Source organism: Elaeis guineensis, chromosome 1 (genome assembly GCF_000442705.2).
Source record: "Elaeis guineensis isolate ETL-2024a chromosome 1, EG11, whole genome shotgun sequence".
Classification (NCBI taxonomy): Eukaryota; Viridiplantae; Streptophyta; class Magnoliopsida; order Arecales; family Arecaceae; genus Elaeis; species Elaeis guineensis.
In genome coordinates this window covers 101,172,873-101,191,661 of record NC_025993.2, presented here as the reverse complement: position 1 = coordinate 101,191,661, position 18,789 = coordinate 101,172,873, and the positions used below count along the sequence as shown (strand labels likewise).

The following is an 18,789-nucleotide window of genomic DNA, read 5'->3' as shown; positions in this document are numbered from 1 at the left end:
AAAAACTCGCTCCGAGCTAGGAAGGGTCCTATCGAATTACTGAAGTAATTCATCTAGGAGCTTGTCGAATAGAAAATCTAGATGGTACGACCATCTCAAAGATATGGAATATTGAAAATCTCAAAATGTATTATCAATGAGATTTTTTCAATAAAGAATTCAATTTTTGTCCTAATAAAGACAATGTTCTGATCAAAATTTCAGTTAAAAAATTTTTCTTCATCCAAACCAGATTGGTAAAAGTTGATCTTCAGGTGAGCTTAAGCTCCAAAAGAGCCAAAAAGAAAAGTTGATCTCCGGATAGAGCTTAAGTCCGGATGGATCAAGAAGAAAAATCGATTTTTTGATCGAGCTTAAGTCCGGATGGACCAAGAAGAAAAGTCGATCTTCGGATCGAATGTAAGTCCGAAAAGACCAAGATGAAAAATCCGATCTCTAGATCTATTTAAAATCCCAATGGGCCAAGTCCCTTTGAGGATCGAAATATCGATCTTTGAATTGAGATAAGTCCCGATAAGATCAAGATCAAGTGAGACATCCGATTTTCGGATTGGACCTCATAAAAATCTGAAATCTTGATTGGACCAAAATCCCGAAAGAACCAAGATCAAGTGAGATACCTGATCTTTGGATTAGACCCCATAAAAATTCAAAGTCCTGATTGGACCAAAGTTCCAAAAGGATCAAGATCAAAAATGAGATATTCGATCTCTAGATTGAACTTCACAAAATGTCAACTTGATAAGTTTGGCTTAAATTTTTAGACAATATGCCCTTGAAAGAAAAAAAATAAGGCACTAAAGATTGAAATCCTATCAAATATATAGGAGATCCAACTTGCCTACTCCGAGCTCAAGTGGAAGGATGCAGTGGTTCACTTGAAGAACCAAACAGCACAGATTCGTCACTTCGGACAAGCTGAAGATTTTTTTTCATGAACTACTTTTTTCATCCAAAGCAATCTTTTTGGATACAAAAGTGGGGGGAGAAATATTGTGGGGTTTTACCACCTTAGCCAATATCCTCGAGACTTATGCTCAAGAGCTCTCGAGTCGATAAGAATACCGATGTGAGTCTTGACTGCCGACCTCATCAGGAGGTTGAGCTCATTATAAGGCCGACCTCTGGCACATGACAATATCAGGAGACATCGGCCTCTAGCCAATCTGGCTTTTCAGTATTATCCGCTAAGTCGGTTGTCCAAAATTATTGGTAAGTAAGACACTCACCTCGGTTATCTATCGATCTTTTTCAACCGAATCAGAATTTATATTGGTTTCTGGCTTATTTGATTACTGACACTCATGGTATGGTATCCAGTTCATATATTCATCAACATCAATTATTCCACATCGTTCTCTTACCGATGTGCCATCAAAAGTATGATGGTTATCTGACAGCTGTCATCCAGCTTAGCCGTAACTATTTTTTAGTTGTATTCCAGCTCATTTGCCATGTGGGTAGCCATCCCACGATCTCTGTACAGCTAGCCATTTTGTTGCAACAATCCAATGGCCTAACAGATCTCCAACGACCTAACAGCCTAACAGATCTCTAATATTAACAACTTAAGGCTTAAGTGAACTCCCTCTATAAAAAGGAGACAAAATACTCTCCGGAAGATAAGTCAAATCTAAGTGAATAGAGACAAAATTCTATCGGATTCTTTAAAGAAAATTAGAGTTCTCTCCTCTTTTCTTTACTCAAACTCCCATTTCTTACTTTCTACTTATCCATTTTTACTATCCATTCACAGAGCCCCGGCTGACTTAAGCATCGAAAGGTCCTAAATCAGAGGATACCCTACAGTTGTGGGACTTCTTTTGTAAATTTTTCTCGCAATTCACATCAGCACAACCCTCTGCTCTCCAGCTCGATCTATTGCCGATCTACTTTCGTAGCCTTGTAGCAACAGTGGAGATGGATCTTTCTATTTTTATCTTTTTATTTTATTATATTTTGATAGAAAAAGTCAAGATTAACCTAAGATCAACCTTATCATACCATGGTGAATGTAATTTTCTGAGAAGATTGCTATTTTTCTTTCGCTATAAAAGGTTTGAAAGTTGCAAACCAGCGAAAATCAAAGTTATCTTTTGATCTTCTAGTCAAGCACACGACTAAAAACAACAGTAGAGAAAACATTGATCCGGAAACGTTGAGGTAGTCTCTTGATACCGCACAGTTAACCAGGGGTAGATAATTTTAATTCTAGTAACTATCTTTCGACTTTTTATCCTTTGAGTTAATAATATCCTCTATTTGGTTCAAGGTTGAAGATTAATGGGTTTAGTGGTGGACAAAAGGAAAAACTTTTTGTGGTGCATCACTCAAGCGGGGCCCGGTTCAAATGAACTTTATCTGCTGCATTTGTGGAGAACAGCTAAAAAGATAGCATGGAACCCTTGTAGAAGAAACACTCCTCTATATGAATCAAGTTCACAGAAACAATGGAATATAATATGATACAATGATAAATGTATGTATATAAAAAATTTTCACTATCATTAATTGTTCACATCTATGGTTAAAGTCCCCCCCCCCCCCCTCTTTTCTAACCATTCCAAATCAATTATAGGCGAAATAAAAACTAAAAACTTTATATTTATTGTTTTCTTACCTATGCTCCTAATAGGTGCAAAAATTGATGGTACGGATAGTATTAGAGAACTAAAATATATATCATATAATGTATAAATTAAAAATTCAAATCATTGTGCATAATGTACAACTTCCAAAACATATATAAACTAGAAATCATCAACTATGATCAGCTTTTATGGAAATGGACTTTCTTTGGTTATTTTGTAAATTCCTAAATATCGGGGAGTCAAGCAGAAAGAGATTATGAAATTATGGAAAGTTTTTGCTCCTGGTGACATTTGATCAAGAGAGGATGGCTTTATGCTCCCTCTTGAGCCCTTAATTCTCTCCTGCAAGAAGAAATAGTTACTCATCTGATAATTCACTGTGTAGTTTCAAAAATATTTAGGTTCATTTTTGTCAGAAGCTAAACGTTTCCTCAGCTTCTCAATGAGTTCGGGATCTACTGGTCTAAGGCTTCCGTTCCAAGGCAATTTCTGGTAGGGTGGCACGTCGCAATCTTGACTATTTGGTGGAGAATTTGGTTTCTTGGAAACCATGTCAGTCTTAATAGATTCTTCTTGTGTGGATTTTTTGCATGAATATCTTTGAAAATATTTAACTTTGCATGTATATAAGACTGCAAATAGATCGGGTTGATCTGTGATCTGATCCGACCCGATCCAGTTAGACCCGATCTGAATCCATTTAAAAGACCCCTGGAGCTGGGTCGGGTTCAAAAATTGGACCCGTTCATCTTTTCGGGTCAGATTTGAATTTTTTGAATTTGGATCCGATCCGATCCGACTCGACCCGTGGAGACTTTTGGGTTAATTTGGATCTCAAGATATATGACCTGACCCGATCCGATCCGATCCGAACTGGATTCAAATATAAGACCCGAACTCAGATAGAATGATTCACCCAAATAAGAATTTGGGCTTGGGCCAAAACAATGACTCATCCAAATTCTTTCTTAAATCTCTTACTAAAATCTTTAAGACTGTCATACTGCCACAAGATCATTAATGCACTCCATAAGAAATATCATTCTTATAGTTAACCTCGGAACTTCTCAAAGAGTTCTTCCACAAACACAAAGTAAACTGGGGACATATCAACAGTTGTTCATAATTAAAATATCCAATTACTTGTTTACTGTTGTACATTACTATTGCCTTAGGGATGGTGTACAATATTTACTATCAATGGGTGAAGTGAGAAGACATCGGAGGGGAGGAGAGGAGAGAATATCTATATGAAAAGATAGATATGGCCATGCTATTTTACTGTCGACGTGACCACTAATTTTACTTTATGTAGATTTTTAAACCCTTGATCTGATCTGATTCGAATTAGATCCGAATCGGATCCGCATTTCATGGATTGGGACCAAATTATATATAGACCCGACTCGACCCGAATGATCCAATGGATCAATAAATGCAGTCATGGACCCGACCCGATCCGACCCAATTTTTTATTGAAATGGGTATGGGTCCAATATCAAGATCCGATCAAGAAATCGGATCGGATCGGGATCACTCAAGATCCGATCCAACCCGACCCATTTGCAGGCCTACATGTATATCCTCCCATTTGCATATATATGCTTATAAAATATTTATTTTACATATAAATCCTTCTTTTTCTTTTTTTGTTTTGGCATGTGTATCCATGTTATTTAATACCATTAAAAAATGAGTAGTTTAAAATTGAAATGACTGAAATACATAGATGTATTAATAAAATTATGAGGATATACATGCAAATAATAACTTTACGAAAGTATTTAAACAATTTGTCATATTTAGAAGAGTATATATATATATAAAATTACTCATTTCTTAACAATGTTAGATGGTGTGGATATTTATAAAAAAAAAAGAAAAAAAAATATATATGTAAAATAAGTATTTGATGTAGGTATACATGCAAATACTAATTTTGGAAAAAAATTCATGCAAATTTGAATATTTTGGAAGATACTTATGCAAAAAAACCTTCTTGTATTTATTTTATATCTCATGAAATAAATCTTAGAAAACCCAACATTTTCCCAAAAAAATATGCATTAGAATTCAATAACCTTTGATGAGTAGATCACACAAATTACCATATTATTTTATCCAAATAATTTGCTTTTTGTACAAAATAAAATTATCTTTTTATGCATAAAGCATATGCATCAGTTGGAAATTCTAAAATAAAAAAAAATTTAGTGATATAGTGCATCATGAATAATGTAAATGTTTTTTTCTTTTTTTTTTTGGTGGGGGGAGGCGGTGGTAAACAAAAACGTGAATATTAGTGTTTCAAAAATTAATGATATATTCTTCTCCAAATAATGACAATAATTGAATTAAATAGATAGATGATGATAAATAGCTGATCTAAATTAGTTATTATCTTAATTACTAACAATTTATGCTTTCACAAATTTAACTTGCATTCCATGAATTGACCTAAGAGCGAGGCTAAGTCTTTTGTTTTTGGGACAGAGAGAAGTCTAAGTCTTTTTTTTTTTCTTTGGTAATGGGTTCTAGTTGTATCTTTTTTATGAAAAAAATATTTGATCTTTTTCTATGAGATGAACTATTGGATTACGTTTCGTACAATTTTCAAAGAGCTCTGACCTTTAGATTCCATCCACAGCATAGATCACAAAGCTGGCATCAAATGTTTAAAAGCATACAAAATATGATCCAATGGTTCAACCCATGGAAGAAGAACAATCACTTTTCCGTGCGAAGATACATACAACCCGAACCCTTTGGCACCTAGCGAGGCTAAGTCCAAGCATGGGCTCCATTCGTTAATCAAGCCCTTCTTTCGTGCAGAAGATACAACTCCTGCCCCCATCAAGCCCTCTCCGTCGCCATTAATTCAGTAGACTTATAGGGACAACCTTGAGTCAACATCGCTGAAGATATCTAAGGTCACGAAGACTTGGTCAACTTCCCAAAGAGTCACTACCACCACCATGGTTCAGCAGTATAAGTACCTGACTCCACATCAAAATTTAGAAGCAACATCAAATACAACGCGATCTAACGGTTTTCAAAATCATGCAAAATGCGATCTAACAGTTCATCTTGCAAAAAAGAAGACCTTCCACTCTCCCGCACAAAAGATATAACCTAAACCTATGGTACTTAGTGAGGCTAAAGTTCCGAGCACTGCTCCATCCATCAATCGAAAAGATATTCGTTTCAATGGTGATGCCACGTCAAAGTTGTCACAATCCAATAAAAAATTGAGAATCGATGGCTAGTGTGTGGTATCATTCATAGAAATTGGTAAAATACATAGCACTCGATGAAATGCAGGTGCTCTCATTGGATTGTGTCAAGTTTGACGTGGTATCACCGTTGCAACGAATATTTTATATCGCATGTCGTGCAACTCACAAAGCAAGTTGAACATCTACATCGATCTGCAGCACGGCTCTTAAAGCACCTGTTGCACAATCCAATGGTGGATTTGTGGGAAGGAAGGGGAATGCTCCTTTCATGTTGAAGATACAACCCCTGCCCCCATCAAGTCCTCTCCGTCGCCATTAATTCGGTAGACTTTAGGGATAACCTTCAATCAACGGCGATGAAGATATCTAAGATCATGAAGACTTGGTCAGCTCCCCGCAGAGTCATTGTCACCATCAAGGTTCAGCAATATAAGTAGCTGACTCCATATGAAAATTTAGAAGCAACATTAGATACAACGCGGTCCAACGGTTTTAAAAATCATGCAAAATACGATCTAACGGTTCATCTTGCAAAAAAGAAGACCTTCCACTCTCCCTTACAAAAGATACCATCTAATCCTATGGTACTTAGTGAGGTCAAAGCCTCGAGCACCGCCCCATCCATCAATCGAGAAGATATTCGTTGCAACGGCAATGCCACGTCAAAGTTATCACAATCCAATCAAAAATCAAAAATCGATGATTAGTGTGTAGTATCATTCATAAAAATTGGTGAAATATATGGCACTCGACGAAATGCAGGTGCTCTCGTTGGGTTGTAATAAATTTGACATGATATCACCGTTGCAACGAATATTTTATATCGCATCCCGTGCAAATTGCAAAGTAAGTTGAACGTCTGCATAGATCTGCTGCATGGCTCTTAAAGCGCCTGTTGCACAATCCAAAGGTGGATTCGTGGAAAGGAAGGAGAATGCTCCTTTCGCGCTGAAGATACAACCCCTGCCCCCATCAAGCCCTCTCCGTCGCCATTAATTCGGTAGACTTACAGGGACAACCTCCAGTGAACGGCGATGAAGATATCTTAGGCCACGAAGACTTGGTCAGCTCCCCGAAGAGTCACCGCCACCACCAGGCTTCAGCAGTATAAGAAAGCGACTCCACACGAAAATTTAGAAGCACAACTAGTAGAGAAACATCAGAGAGGGAGGAATTAATGGCGTGGCAAGTAGCGGTGTTGCTTCTACTTCAGCGGCTATCCTCAGCATTTGCCGCCGCACCCATGGCTCGGCCAGGATGCCGGTCGGAGTGCGGCAGCGTCCAGATCCCCTACCCCTTCGGCTTCGGCGACAGCAGCTGCTTCCTCGATGACTTCGAGATCACTTGCAAAGAAACCACCAATGGACCCAAACCATTCCTTGGCCGTAGCAACCTTGAGCTGCCCGTAGATATTGACCTAGTCAACGGCCTACTGCAAGTTAATCATGCCATTGCTCGTGACTGTTACGATAGGCAGGGTAGAAGCATATCCTATAGCGGTTCGCGGATAAATCTGGGGAGCATGAAGTCCGTCAGATTCTCTGATTCCCGTAACAAGTTTGTGGCCATCGGGTGCGACACTGTCGGGTACCTCGCCGACATGGACTACACGATCTGGACTGGGTGTGTCTCCTACTGCACCAACATGAGCTTCGTGACGAACGGGACTTGCTCCGGCATCGGCTGCTGCGAGACCAGGACACCCAAGGGCGTCAGGGCCTTCAGCGTCGTCCTCAGGAGCTATTACAACCACACCAACTGTTCGAGCTTCAGTCCTTGCAGCTATGCCTTCCTGGCCAACTCGTCCTTCATGAGTTTCAACGCATTGGATTATTTCTTAACATTCAAAAACGTTACGATGATGCCGGTGACTCTGGAATGGGCGGTGGGGAACAGGACGTGCGAGGAAGCTCGGGAGGAGGAGGGCTTTGCATGCGTCGCCAAAAACAGTGAATGCTACTCGACCAATGGCCCGGGATACCGTTGCAATTGTTCACCAGGCTACCAAGGGAACCCCTACCTTAAAGGGGGATGTGAAGGTAAGATGACGCGGCGTGCTTTTTCACCTTAGCATTTTTTTTTTTCCCTCCCTCCCATGGAATAATTGAGTAGGGATGCAGGCATGCTTGGCTTACACATACATAGCCATATATGTAGATTCATGATTCACACACACACACACACACACACACACACACACACACACATATATATATATATATATATATGTTTGTGTTTGAATGCAAGTATGTATATAAATAGACGTGGGTACTTGACTCTTTAACCACTCCGGTTTTCACGTTTGTTTGCTAATAATTTTTTTTTTTTTCTATAAGATTTAGATCAGCCCACTCAAAAAGTGGTCCTATATAGATACTTGTAAACATAGGATCTAACCAGCTTATATCCAATATTTATGATGGTTGGGCTATGAATCCTATGCAATTTTGGGTCTAACTATCTAAACAGACCTTTAGGCTAAAATTTTTCCACTTTTCGTTTGCTTAGTGAAGTACAACATGATGGCTTAATTATATTTTCTTACAAAAAAAAAAGGACCCAATTTAGATAATAAAGCTTTTGACATTAGTACACCGGCTTCCATCAAAAAAAAAAAAAAAAAAAGACATTAGTATTTAGACTTCTGCATGAGGACAATTTATAGCAATGGCAACTGATCATGGATCTGCCAAGGATGATATGTGATAAATTGAATCCTTTCCTTTCATTTTAGGGAAGACCAAAGATTCCACCGCAGTTAAGAATTCCTACAAATCAGAACTCCAACTTCAATAAATGCATTTATGTCATCATACTAAATAGGAGCTAAGAAAATTATAGAAGTTCAAATAATCCAGGTTACATTGTGTAGTTACCAGTCTCCTAGGAGGACATTAACCACAACATATATGGATAAGGTTGCATGTTTCGCATAAAGATTCACCTTCTTTGGTGCGAATCAACCGGTGGATCATGCAACCATCGCTTTGAGAACTATGCAAACTGATGATTAAAGGTTTAGGAACACTTTGAGTTCTATGTGGATGCGGTCCAACGTTTGATGTCGCATCAATCGTTCTCTCGCATGAAAGATACAAACCCATCATATGCATGATCACCGTCTCTTCTCATTAATTTTCTTAATTCAAAAACTATGTACTCTAACTTGCCCTTTCATTTCTTTGTCTTGGCATAATCTGTACACGTGGATTCTTGCAATATTTTTGGTGGCTTGACAGATATCGATGAGTGCAAAGGTCCACAAAAGAATCAATGCATGAGGGATTGCATAAATACGCCAGGAAGTTTTTATTGTACTTGTCCGCGGGGCACGCGGGGGGATGGTCGATGGGATGGAAGCCGTTGCACTCCCAAATTTCCTTACCTTGACGTGGTTTTAGGTAATTGTGTATTATTCAGTTGCTCTTTACTCTGGCTGGTAATTGGAATATAAAGGGTGAAACTTGCTGGTGAAAAAGGAACCCGAGTTTACCTAAAACCTAAAGATTCCATTGCATATAATAACAGATATATCTACTCATAATATTTTATTTTTATTTAGTGTAATATATTTATAATTTTATTCTATAATGATCCAATATCTCGTCCATAAGGACTAGTTAGAAGTTATATTTGGATTTATTAGTTCTGCATAATTTGACAAGATTTTTATATGGATTTGTGTTTAGTTCTATATTAATTGTATATTAAAAAATCTAGAGTTTTTAAAATATATGATCAAAAACATTCAAATAATAATTTATATCTAATATTTTGGGTGAGATTCTGGTTAAAGAAACCCAAAGAAATCAATCAATAACATACAAATATGCAATAATTATCATATAAATTTAAATAAGTAATATAAATAAACTTAGATAACTAAGTTTTAAGATAATAGATTTTAGAGCTTAAGATCATCAAAAAATCGGGTGCCTTTTATTACTTGTTGCCATAATGGTTGATTAGCATCAACTAGTTATGCAATCACATATTAACGGTCAATTGTAGTTGTGATCTCTTGCAGCCAGACGGGCCTATGCATCCTTCAACTTTACCTATTGCACTTGTTGCAGGTGCTGGCTCCGGCTTTCTATTTCTTTGTGCCAGCGTATCTTGGTTGTACTGGATTGTGAGCAAAAAGAGACTCATCAAGCTCAAGGAGAAATTCTTCCAACAGAATGGCGGCCTTTTGCTACAGCATCATCTCTCTTCATCAAGCGATGATGGTCGTAATGATTCCATTATGAGGATATTTACCTCTGAGGAGCTTCAAAGAGCAACCAACAACTACGACGAGGATTGCATCATCGGTCAGGGAGGCTTCGGAACGGTTTACAAAGGGACCTTGTCAGACCAAAGAGTTGTCGCGATTAAGAAATCAAAGATCGCAGCCAAAGGTGAAATCGAGCAGTTCATAAATGAAGTCGTTCTCCTCTCCACCATCAACCATAAGAATGTGGTGAAGCTCTTGGGGTGTTGCCTAGAGACCCAAGTGCCCTTATTGGTGTTTGAATTCATGTCAAATGGAACTCTCTCTCACCACATCCATGACCAAGGCCGTCGAGGCTCGTTGTCCTTGGAAAATCGACTGAGGATCGCTGCAGAGGCTGCTGAAGCACTGGCCTACCTTCACTCATCAGTGTCCACTCCGATCATCCATAGAGATGTGAAGTCCACCAACATACTCTTGGATGACAGCTACACAGCTAAGATTTCGGATTTTGGTACTTCAAGATTGGTTCCATTCGATCGAAACTGCCTCACTTCACTGGTGAGAGGAACAATTGGATACTTGGACCCAGAATACTTCCAGTCGGGTCAGTTTACAGACAAGAGTGATGTCTATAGCTTTGGAGTAGTATTCATTGAGCTCTTGACAGGTGAGAAAGCTCTGTCGGAGAATAAATCTGAAGAACATAGAAGTCTTGTGAAACATTTCATTTCTTGCATGAATGAGGGACGGCTTTGTGATATTCTCGACGATCGCATCCGCCATGAGGGATCCATGGAGCAGTTGATGGCAGTTGCGGAGCTCGTTGAGAGATGCATTCGATTGAATGGAGATGAGAGGCCCACAATGAAGGAGGTGGCGACCGAGTTAGAGGGTATGAGAACGTTCAGCAACCACCCGTGGGTTAATGAGGAGATCGAGTCCTTGTTGGCAAAGCCACTGTTGAGCGAGCCAGCATTTTATGGTGCTGGTAACACAACCAGCGGTGACAATTCTTCCCATAGTGGGTTGGTGCCACTCAACATCACCAGATGATTTCAGACTGAAAGACAACCAGGATCATCTACGGTGCGCCCCCATCAGACGATCAGATGTGCTCTACGAGCATGTATCGTGTCATACATGGCGCATATTGTTTGATACAGTCCATCTTCTGATAGTAGTCATCAAAAACTATATAGCACATGGTGTTGTGGCTCGCGTACTATGGAAGATCATTAATGCTCAAGAAAATATCTCTTCTATAACCACAACTATGGGACACTCTATTGATCATATCCATATACTATGCTAATTAATTATGATTGTTTTTATTATAAGTATATCATCAATGTCACTATATAGTACTATGTGGGATTCACCTTTTATGCAACTCTATTTTCCAATGATTCCCCTGCAGCATTTGGCAAGATGATCTGATGAGTTAATGAAAGGCATGCCATTTGGGATTCACTTCAGTCAAGAATAACCAAGCTTACACTGTACTGGATTTATCAGCGGACACCACTCTATGTGCATCAAAATTTGAGCTATCCGACATCAGATTGAATTAGCGTGCAACCAGGAGTACCCAATGCATGATACTAGACAATCTAAAACTGCATCGTGTTACAGTAGTCTGGCCTAGGTTGGGTTGGTTTGGGCACGAAAGAGTAGAGCTATTTTGCGCAGGCTTGGGCTTTGCCATTGAATAGTCTTCTTGTTATGACAAGCATAAATATAGGACACACACAGATTCGTACAATCACACAAAATAGAGAAGAGAAGGAAAAACAAATACAGGATTTACGTGGTTCGGCTGAAAAGCCTACGTCCACGGGCAAGACACAAGAGAAAAATTCCACTATGATGAAAAGAGAGATATAATCATTCAAGAACTCTCCAAACCCTAGCCACAATTTGATTTTCCAAACCTCTCACAAAACTACCGAGACCTCCCAAAATGTTTCATTCAGATCGCAACGCGGGCTTTTCAAATTAGGTCATAATTCGAGCCCATAAAAGATATCTAAAATTCAAGCCACATTAACACTTCTTGGTTACGTGAAGCCCATCTCCACTACTACATGTGGCATACGGAATTAAATAACATACGGAATATAATGACTGACATAAATTTCATATTGACTTCTGGCAGTATATTCCTGGTCTCACATTGGGGCTGTATAATTGTATGCAGCACTACTATGGGGCTCTTATTGTGTGCATACACGAATAAATTTCAGAGCGATTGAGTTCCATGGACTCTATATGGCACTAAAAACATTGATTATGTGTGGTTACCATGTACAAAACTCTAGTTGAAAATGCTGCATGGTAATATCGTCACAAACATGTACGTGCATAGCAAAAGAACATTGTATAGCTTAGATGGTTGATATCCATCTCTCCAAAATAAAAGGTCTATGATTCAAACTTGAAATTAAGATGGTGAATAACCACCATATTCTGGGTAATAATATAATCTTTTTATAATGGAGCATTAAGATATGAACTTATATACATGTGTCACGGGGATTATATACATTATTTTATAGATTCGATATTGAATATGTAAATGACTAAAGAAAGAGATCCACTTTGTCAAAGGCTATCAGATCAGTAAAGTGGTTTGAGTCGCATATCATTTTTGGTCTAGTATTCTTTATCCAATAATAAAACTCCTCATTAATTATCAAAATTATTTACATCCTATATTTTAAAGAAAAATTTTGACAGAGTGAAAGGGAGGGAATCCACAAACATTTCAAAAGCCATATTCCAATACTCGGAAATGCATCATATAAGATTTAAATCCACAGTCTCTAGTTAGTAAGCAGAGAGACATGGCCACTAGGACATCCCGATTAATAAAGAGTCGTAAAGCCTTACAAAGTAATACAATTACCTTTTTTTATATTATCACCATGTTCTCCCTCCTCTTTTGAGCTTTATTATAAAAATTGTAGTTTCATTTCACCATCATGCATAATATTTTGTTCACTTCTCAGTTTTTATTGTAGCTTACTCATCATCCATGACCTAGAAGTAACATGACTTGGCATACATTCACTTTTCCCAAAATGTAGCGTGTGGACTATTTTAGAATACTTAACTGGGTGTTTAGGCAGTACACTGACGGTGCAATTACTTGTCCTACAAAGTTTCTTTTCTATCAGGTTTCATACATTATTATGGATGCTGGATCTTTATTATACTCCTCTCCTAATGTATATATTTTACTTGACAGTCTTCATGCAGACTGCTGTTTTGTTATATCCTTGTACTCAACAGTGCTATGTTATACTTACGTACTGCAGACTTTATTTACTATAATGCTTATATGACATCTTTTACCAAAAAAAAAAAACTAAGCTTTTACTCTCGGAGAAGAAATATATTCATCTCGTCGTAAAAATCAGAAAAAAAAAAAAGGAAATCAGCGAAAGAAAAATACTTCGGGCGCCCTTCATACAATGGGAAAAACTCTTGGTATCATATGTCACAAAAGGATGGACAGTTTATATCATAACCCTCCGATGCATTACACCGATTTTAATACATACCATGGTGCAGCCCAAGTTCCGGGATGACAAAATATACTATTTCTATGGCAGCCAAAGCCAAATGTTTGTCAAATAAGCCCCACACCCAGGAACAGGACCAAGAACTGCCGCAGGCACGTGACAAGTCACGCCGGTGGCGTGGGTGCTGCCCGGTGTCACGTCTCTTCATCCCTCTGAACTCCCCCATGGCACGTGTCTACCGTTTCAAAGAGGAGGGCCGCTCATGTGGGGGACATGTGGGGGCTGCCAAGTCCAAGATGCGGTGTATCCGGACGGAATCCCGAGGGAGTGTAACCGAGCATAGGTGGTGTTGTTACTGTGGCCACCATCCTCGTCACGTGATTGCTCGTTTCCGGGAAGAGAACAGGGGCTCTCATTGTCCTGTTGGGGTACTTAACCAACTATCTTACCTTCTCATCCATAAATCAATTAAGAAAACTACATCGATTAACTAATAATCAATTCGACTCAATTATATAAAATTTTTCACCAATTGGATAGATGTTGAACGTCATTGCTGATATCGAATCGATTGAAAGATGGACGCCTCTGATCGGTACTATCTCGACTAGAATTAATATGCCTCCCACGATTGTTAAACCGACTTAATGATCAGTTAACAACCGACTACACCAAATGAAGATACGGTATCTCCGCAATTCTATCCTTTTGACTCAGGCAATATGGATCTCTACTAACTAACTACAAACCAAATATGGCCATCATACGACTTGGAGAGGCCACATCAAGATCATATTACTCAGACACCATACTCTGACAGACTAGTCGCGTACCATGATGAGATACTATGATCTCATTAAATACACCCTAAGGGTCATTTATTATGCCCCACGTCCTATAACGTTTGTCACCATGTGCTCGCCGAATAAAAAGCACGCTCGCTGTCGATATTTAAAAACGCCCATGCGGCACCATGCCAAGCCATACAATAGGACATGATCGTAATGATCGTCTGTCCTCTCATCATTCATTTTACTCCCTCTATAAATAGAAGTAAGTGGAGATCCTTCCAGATATGTATAAATAACCATTTTAGAACCCAGAGACTCTGCCTCTCCTTCCTCTTAAAGCATACGCTGACTTGAGTATCAGAGGATCTTCGCTGGAGCCATCTTCGACGAAACTTGTTTTGTAGGTCTTTCTTCTTTTGGCATCGAGCGGAGCCCAGCACCATCTCAATCCAGTTCCATCCTCGCCCTTCATCTTGACTTTGACTGTGTGCACCTTTTTCGATGATGGAACCTCACTCATCAGAAGTCCTACCACCAATTGACAGGTGCAACTCCTAGTCGGCCTCTACCTGACTACTTACTACCGACTACCTACCAGAGTAGGACCGCAACAGTTTGGCACGTCAGGTAAGGGGGTATGTTGGGTAAAACTCTCTCCAAGAACCTCCATGGCTAAGACAAGGGTGCAAAATGTCTCAGCTGGTTCGATTCGATGCTCATCATGGCGTGACGCACCTCTGGTAGTCCTTGGAGAACCAAGTGCTTGACGACTGCTGGCGATGATAGATCCTGGGTTTATTATCCTTGTGCAGTAGATGAAAAGTCTGATCGAAGTCGTTCAAGGTTTCCAACAGCAACAGCAACAATTGGGAGAGGTCGTAGCATGTGATGCGCCTTCTAGGCGCAGCCACCGACCATGATCTCTAACCCACTATTCTCACACCATTCCCGTCGAGCAAGTTCTCCGCCTGCCCGATGGCTGCCACATTCGAAGTCGCGATGCATTTCGCATGCTGACTCCAGTGATTGTCGGTCCCCATGTTCCCTTCGACGAACTCAATACAAAGGGAAGAGGCCGCAGTCACCCTTAGGATCTTCTTCTTCTGAGGAAGGCTCTACTTCAAGCTACTTGCGGCATCCAGATATGTCACAACAACGACTGAACGAGTACGACCAAAAATTGAAGGAGATAGATCACCGTCTGGAACGGCTCCAAACTAATCATCGTGATTTGATTAATGAATTCGGTGTCAGTACGAATCCATCTTTCTCAAGATGGATCATCGACGAGCCGGTTTCTAGTCGATTCAAAATATTGCAAATTGAGCCATACAATGGCTCCACGAATCCACTTGATCATCTTGAGAGCTATAAAACCCTCATGCTTCTACAAGGGACATCTGATGCCCTCCTCTGCATTGCTTTTCCTATTATGCTCTGAAAAATCATGTGAGTGTGATACTCGGGGCTACAGTCAGAAAGTATCAATTTTTTTGAATAGTTCGAGCAGCTGTTCGTGGCACACTTCAATACAAACCGAAGAGTGCCTAGAACTACTGACAATCTTTTTCTGTTTGCTAACAGAACAGAGAATCTTTGCGAGAATTTATGGCGTGTTTCAACACCGCCACCGTGGAGGTCAAGGACCTTGACGAGGCAACGACCATTACAGCGATAAAGCGAGGACTCTAGAACTCTAAGTTCACTTACTTGTTGGATAAGATGCTTCCTTGATCCTACGTCAAGCTCTTTGAACGCACACAGAAGTACATCCATGCCTATAAAGCTGCAACCAACCACTGCTAGTTTGAGGGAAAAAGCTAGAAGAAGAAGGCAAGAAAGAGAGAAGGCTCTGAGGAGCCTAGTTGGATCCGAGCCAAGAATGAGGCTCCACCTCTCCGACTAAGCCAGAAGTCCAAAAACTTCATGGGCAGGTATGACTCCTACACTCCTCTAACTGCTTTTCGATCACAGATTTTGATGGAGATAGAAGGAGATAGCTTCTTTCGTCGACCCCCATCAATGAGAATAAAATCTCATGATCGAAAGCGCTACTGTCGCTTCCATCGCGATCATGGATATGATTTGTAGGAGTGCCACCAGCTAAAAAATGAGATCGAGAACTTGATAAGGTGGGGATATCTTAGGAAGTACGTGCAGGAGCATCCTACACAGTTGCATTCCGATCTACCTCATCTGAAACCTAAAGAGTAGACTCACATCCAACCAACGGCTAGCGTGATCAACATGATCTCAGTGGGATCGCGACCCTAGGAGGCAGACAACTATGAAAGTGCTTCCAAGCACCAGCACGCCGACAATGACATCATCTTTATTGAAGCAGATATGCAAGGAGTCCAAACTTCTCACAATGATGCTGTAGTCGTATCAATGATAGTTGCCAATTATGATGTAAAGAGGTGTCTTATCGATAATGGAAGTTCCGTTGACGTGATTTTCTATGATTGTTTCTCTCGTATGCAATGGCTTTCTGCTAAACTTCTCAGACCTATTAATATTCCTCTAGTCAGATTTACAAGTGACTCGATCAAAGTGGAGGATGAGATCGAACTCCCCGTCATGATTGAACAATCACCTCGGCAATTGACCATTCACCTTAATTTTCTCATAGTCTGGATCCCATCCGCCTACAACATCATCTTGGGGCGGTCTGGATTGAATGTGTTCTGAGCAATCATCTCAACCTATCATCTACTCGTATGCTTCTTAACAAGAAATGGATCTGGTGAGATATGAGGAGACCAACAGTTGGCCCAACAATGCTACTTAACCTCTATCAGTGGAAAAAGGCCAGTTGAAACTCTTTTCATCGATGACGGGCTGGATCAAAGAGAAATTGAAAGCCGAGGAGAACCTGCAGAACAGCTCATTTCAATTTTTTTACTCGGTGGAGATCTGACTAAAATCATTCAACTCGGATCCTCGCTAAGCAAGAAATTGCAAGAGGAGCTGATCAATTTTTTTGAGAAGAAATACTGACATCTTTGCTTAGTCTGCCTCCGACATGCTGAGCATCCCTCCAGAGATTATTATCCACCAACTGAATGTTGACCCCAACCATAAGCCGATGAGACAAAAGAAGAGAAGCTTTGCTCCAAAGTGACAGAAGGCCGTTAATGAAGAGGCTGACAAGCTATTGACAGCCAACTTCATCCGCGAAGCAATCTACTTAGATTGGCTCACGAACGTGGTTATGGTCAAGAAAATAAATGGTAAATGGTGCATCTGTATCGATTACACCAACTTGAACAAAGTCTGTCTCAAGGATAGCTTTCCTCTTTTCTAAATAGATCAGCTAGTTGATGCGACAGTCGGACATCAGCTACTCGCTTTATGGATGCCTTCTTTGGCTTCAATCAAATCCGGATGGTGCTTGAGGATGGGGAGAAAGCGGCGTTTATTATCAAGGAAGGTTTATACTGTTATAAAATCATGCCCTTTGGCCTCAAGAACACCAGAGCAACATATTAGAGACTAGTCAATAAAGTCTTTAAAATCCAAATCGGGTGCAATATGGAGGTTTACATTGATGACACGCTCGTGAAAAGTATTGAAGTTGCCCTCCACATCAGCGATCTGGTCGAGGCTTTCGACGCCCTGAGGAAGCTCCAGATGAAGCTAAACCCGACTAAGTGCTCTTTTGGCATCACGTAGGAAAGGTTTCTCAATTTTACAGTGACAAAAAGAGGCATTGAGATCAATCCCGAGAAGATTCGAGCGGTTCTTGACATGTAACCTCCTAATTCTCAAAAGGACATTCGAAGATTGACGGGCCGAATTATGTCCCTAAATCGATTTATCTTCAGGTTTGCAGAACAGTGCCTCCCTTTTTTTAAAACTCTTAGGTAGATGAAAGACTTCACCTGGATGGAGGAGTGTCAAAAGTCCTTCAACATATTGAAGCAGTACCTCAGCTCTCCTCCACTTATGGCAAAGCCCAGCAATGATGATGAATTACTCATGTACGTGGTGACCACTTCTAAAACCATCAGCTCTGTGCTTGTTCGAGAAGAAGATAAAGTGCAAAAGCTCATCTACTATATATGCTAGGTGCTGCGTGATGCTGAAATGAGATATTCAAAGATTAAGAAGGTCATCTTTGTGATTGTGACTATTATTCGACGGTTACGGCCCTATTTCCATGCCTATTCGAGAAAAGCCCTTACTGACCTCACTCTAAGGTCTATACTTTACAGACCAGATACCTCGGGGAGAATGGTAAAGTGGACGATTGAGCTCATCGAGTTTGATCTTTCTTTTATCCCAAGAACGTTAATGAAATCTCAAAATCTCAAATTCTCACCGACTTCATCATTGAATGCACTTTGACAAATAATGATCAAGACGAAGGCAACTCCACAGAGAGCACTCAAGAGCCCACCTAGATTTTGCATGTTGATGGAGCTTCAA

At 40.0% G+C, this 18,789-nt stretch overlaps 1 protein-coding gene across 1 annotated transcript; it reads left to right on the top strand.

The window, feature by feature from the left end:
- Positions 1-6,945: 6,945 nt before the first annotated feature.
- Positions 6,946-11,397, top strand: LOC105060792 (wall-associated receptor kinase 2-like). The gene is made up of 3 exons (XM_010944627.4): positions 6,946-7,866; positions 9,067-9,228; positions 9,904-11,397. Exons 1-3 carry the CDS (start codon positions 7,005-7,007, stop codon positions 11,094-11,096), a joined length of 2,217 nt encoding a protein of 738 aa, XP_010942929.1. The 5' UTR covers positions 6,946-7,004; the 3' UTR covers positions 11,097-11,397.
- The last annotated feature ends 7,392 nt before the right edge of the window (positions 11,398-18,789 follow it).

Coding starts and splice junctions, on each gene's coding strand:
- LOC105060792 (XM_010944627.4), top strand. CDS start 7,005: ATGGCGTGGCAAGTAGCGGTGTTGCTTCTACTTCAGCGGCTATCCTCA. Junction 7,867..9,066: donor CCTTAAAGGGGGATGTGAAG/GTAAGATGACGC, acceptor GTGGCTTGACAG/ATATCGATGAGTGCAAAGGT. Junction 9,229..9,903: donor TTACCTTGACGTGGTTTTAG/GTAATTGTGTAT, acceptor CACTTGTTGCAG/GTGCTGGCTCCGGCTTTCTA.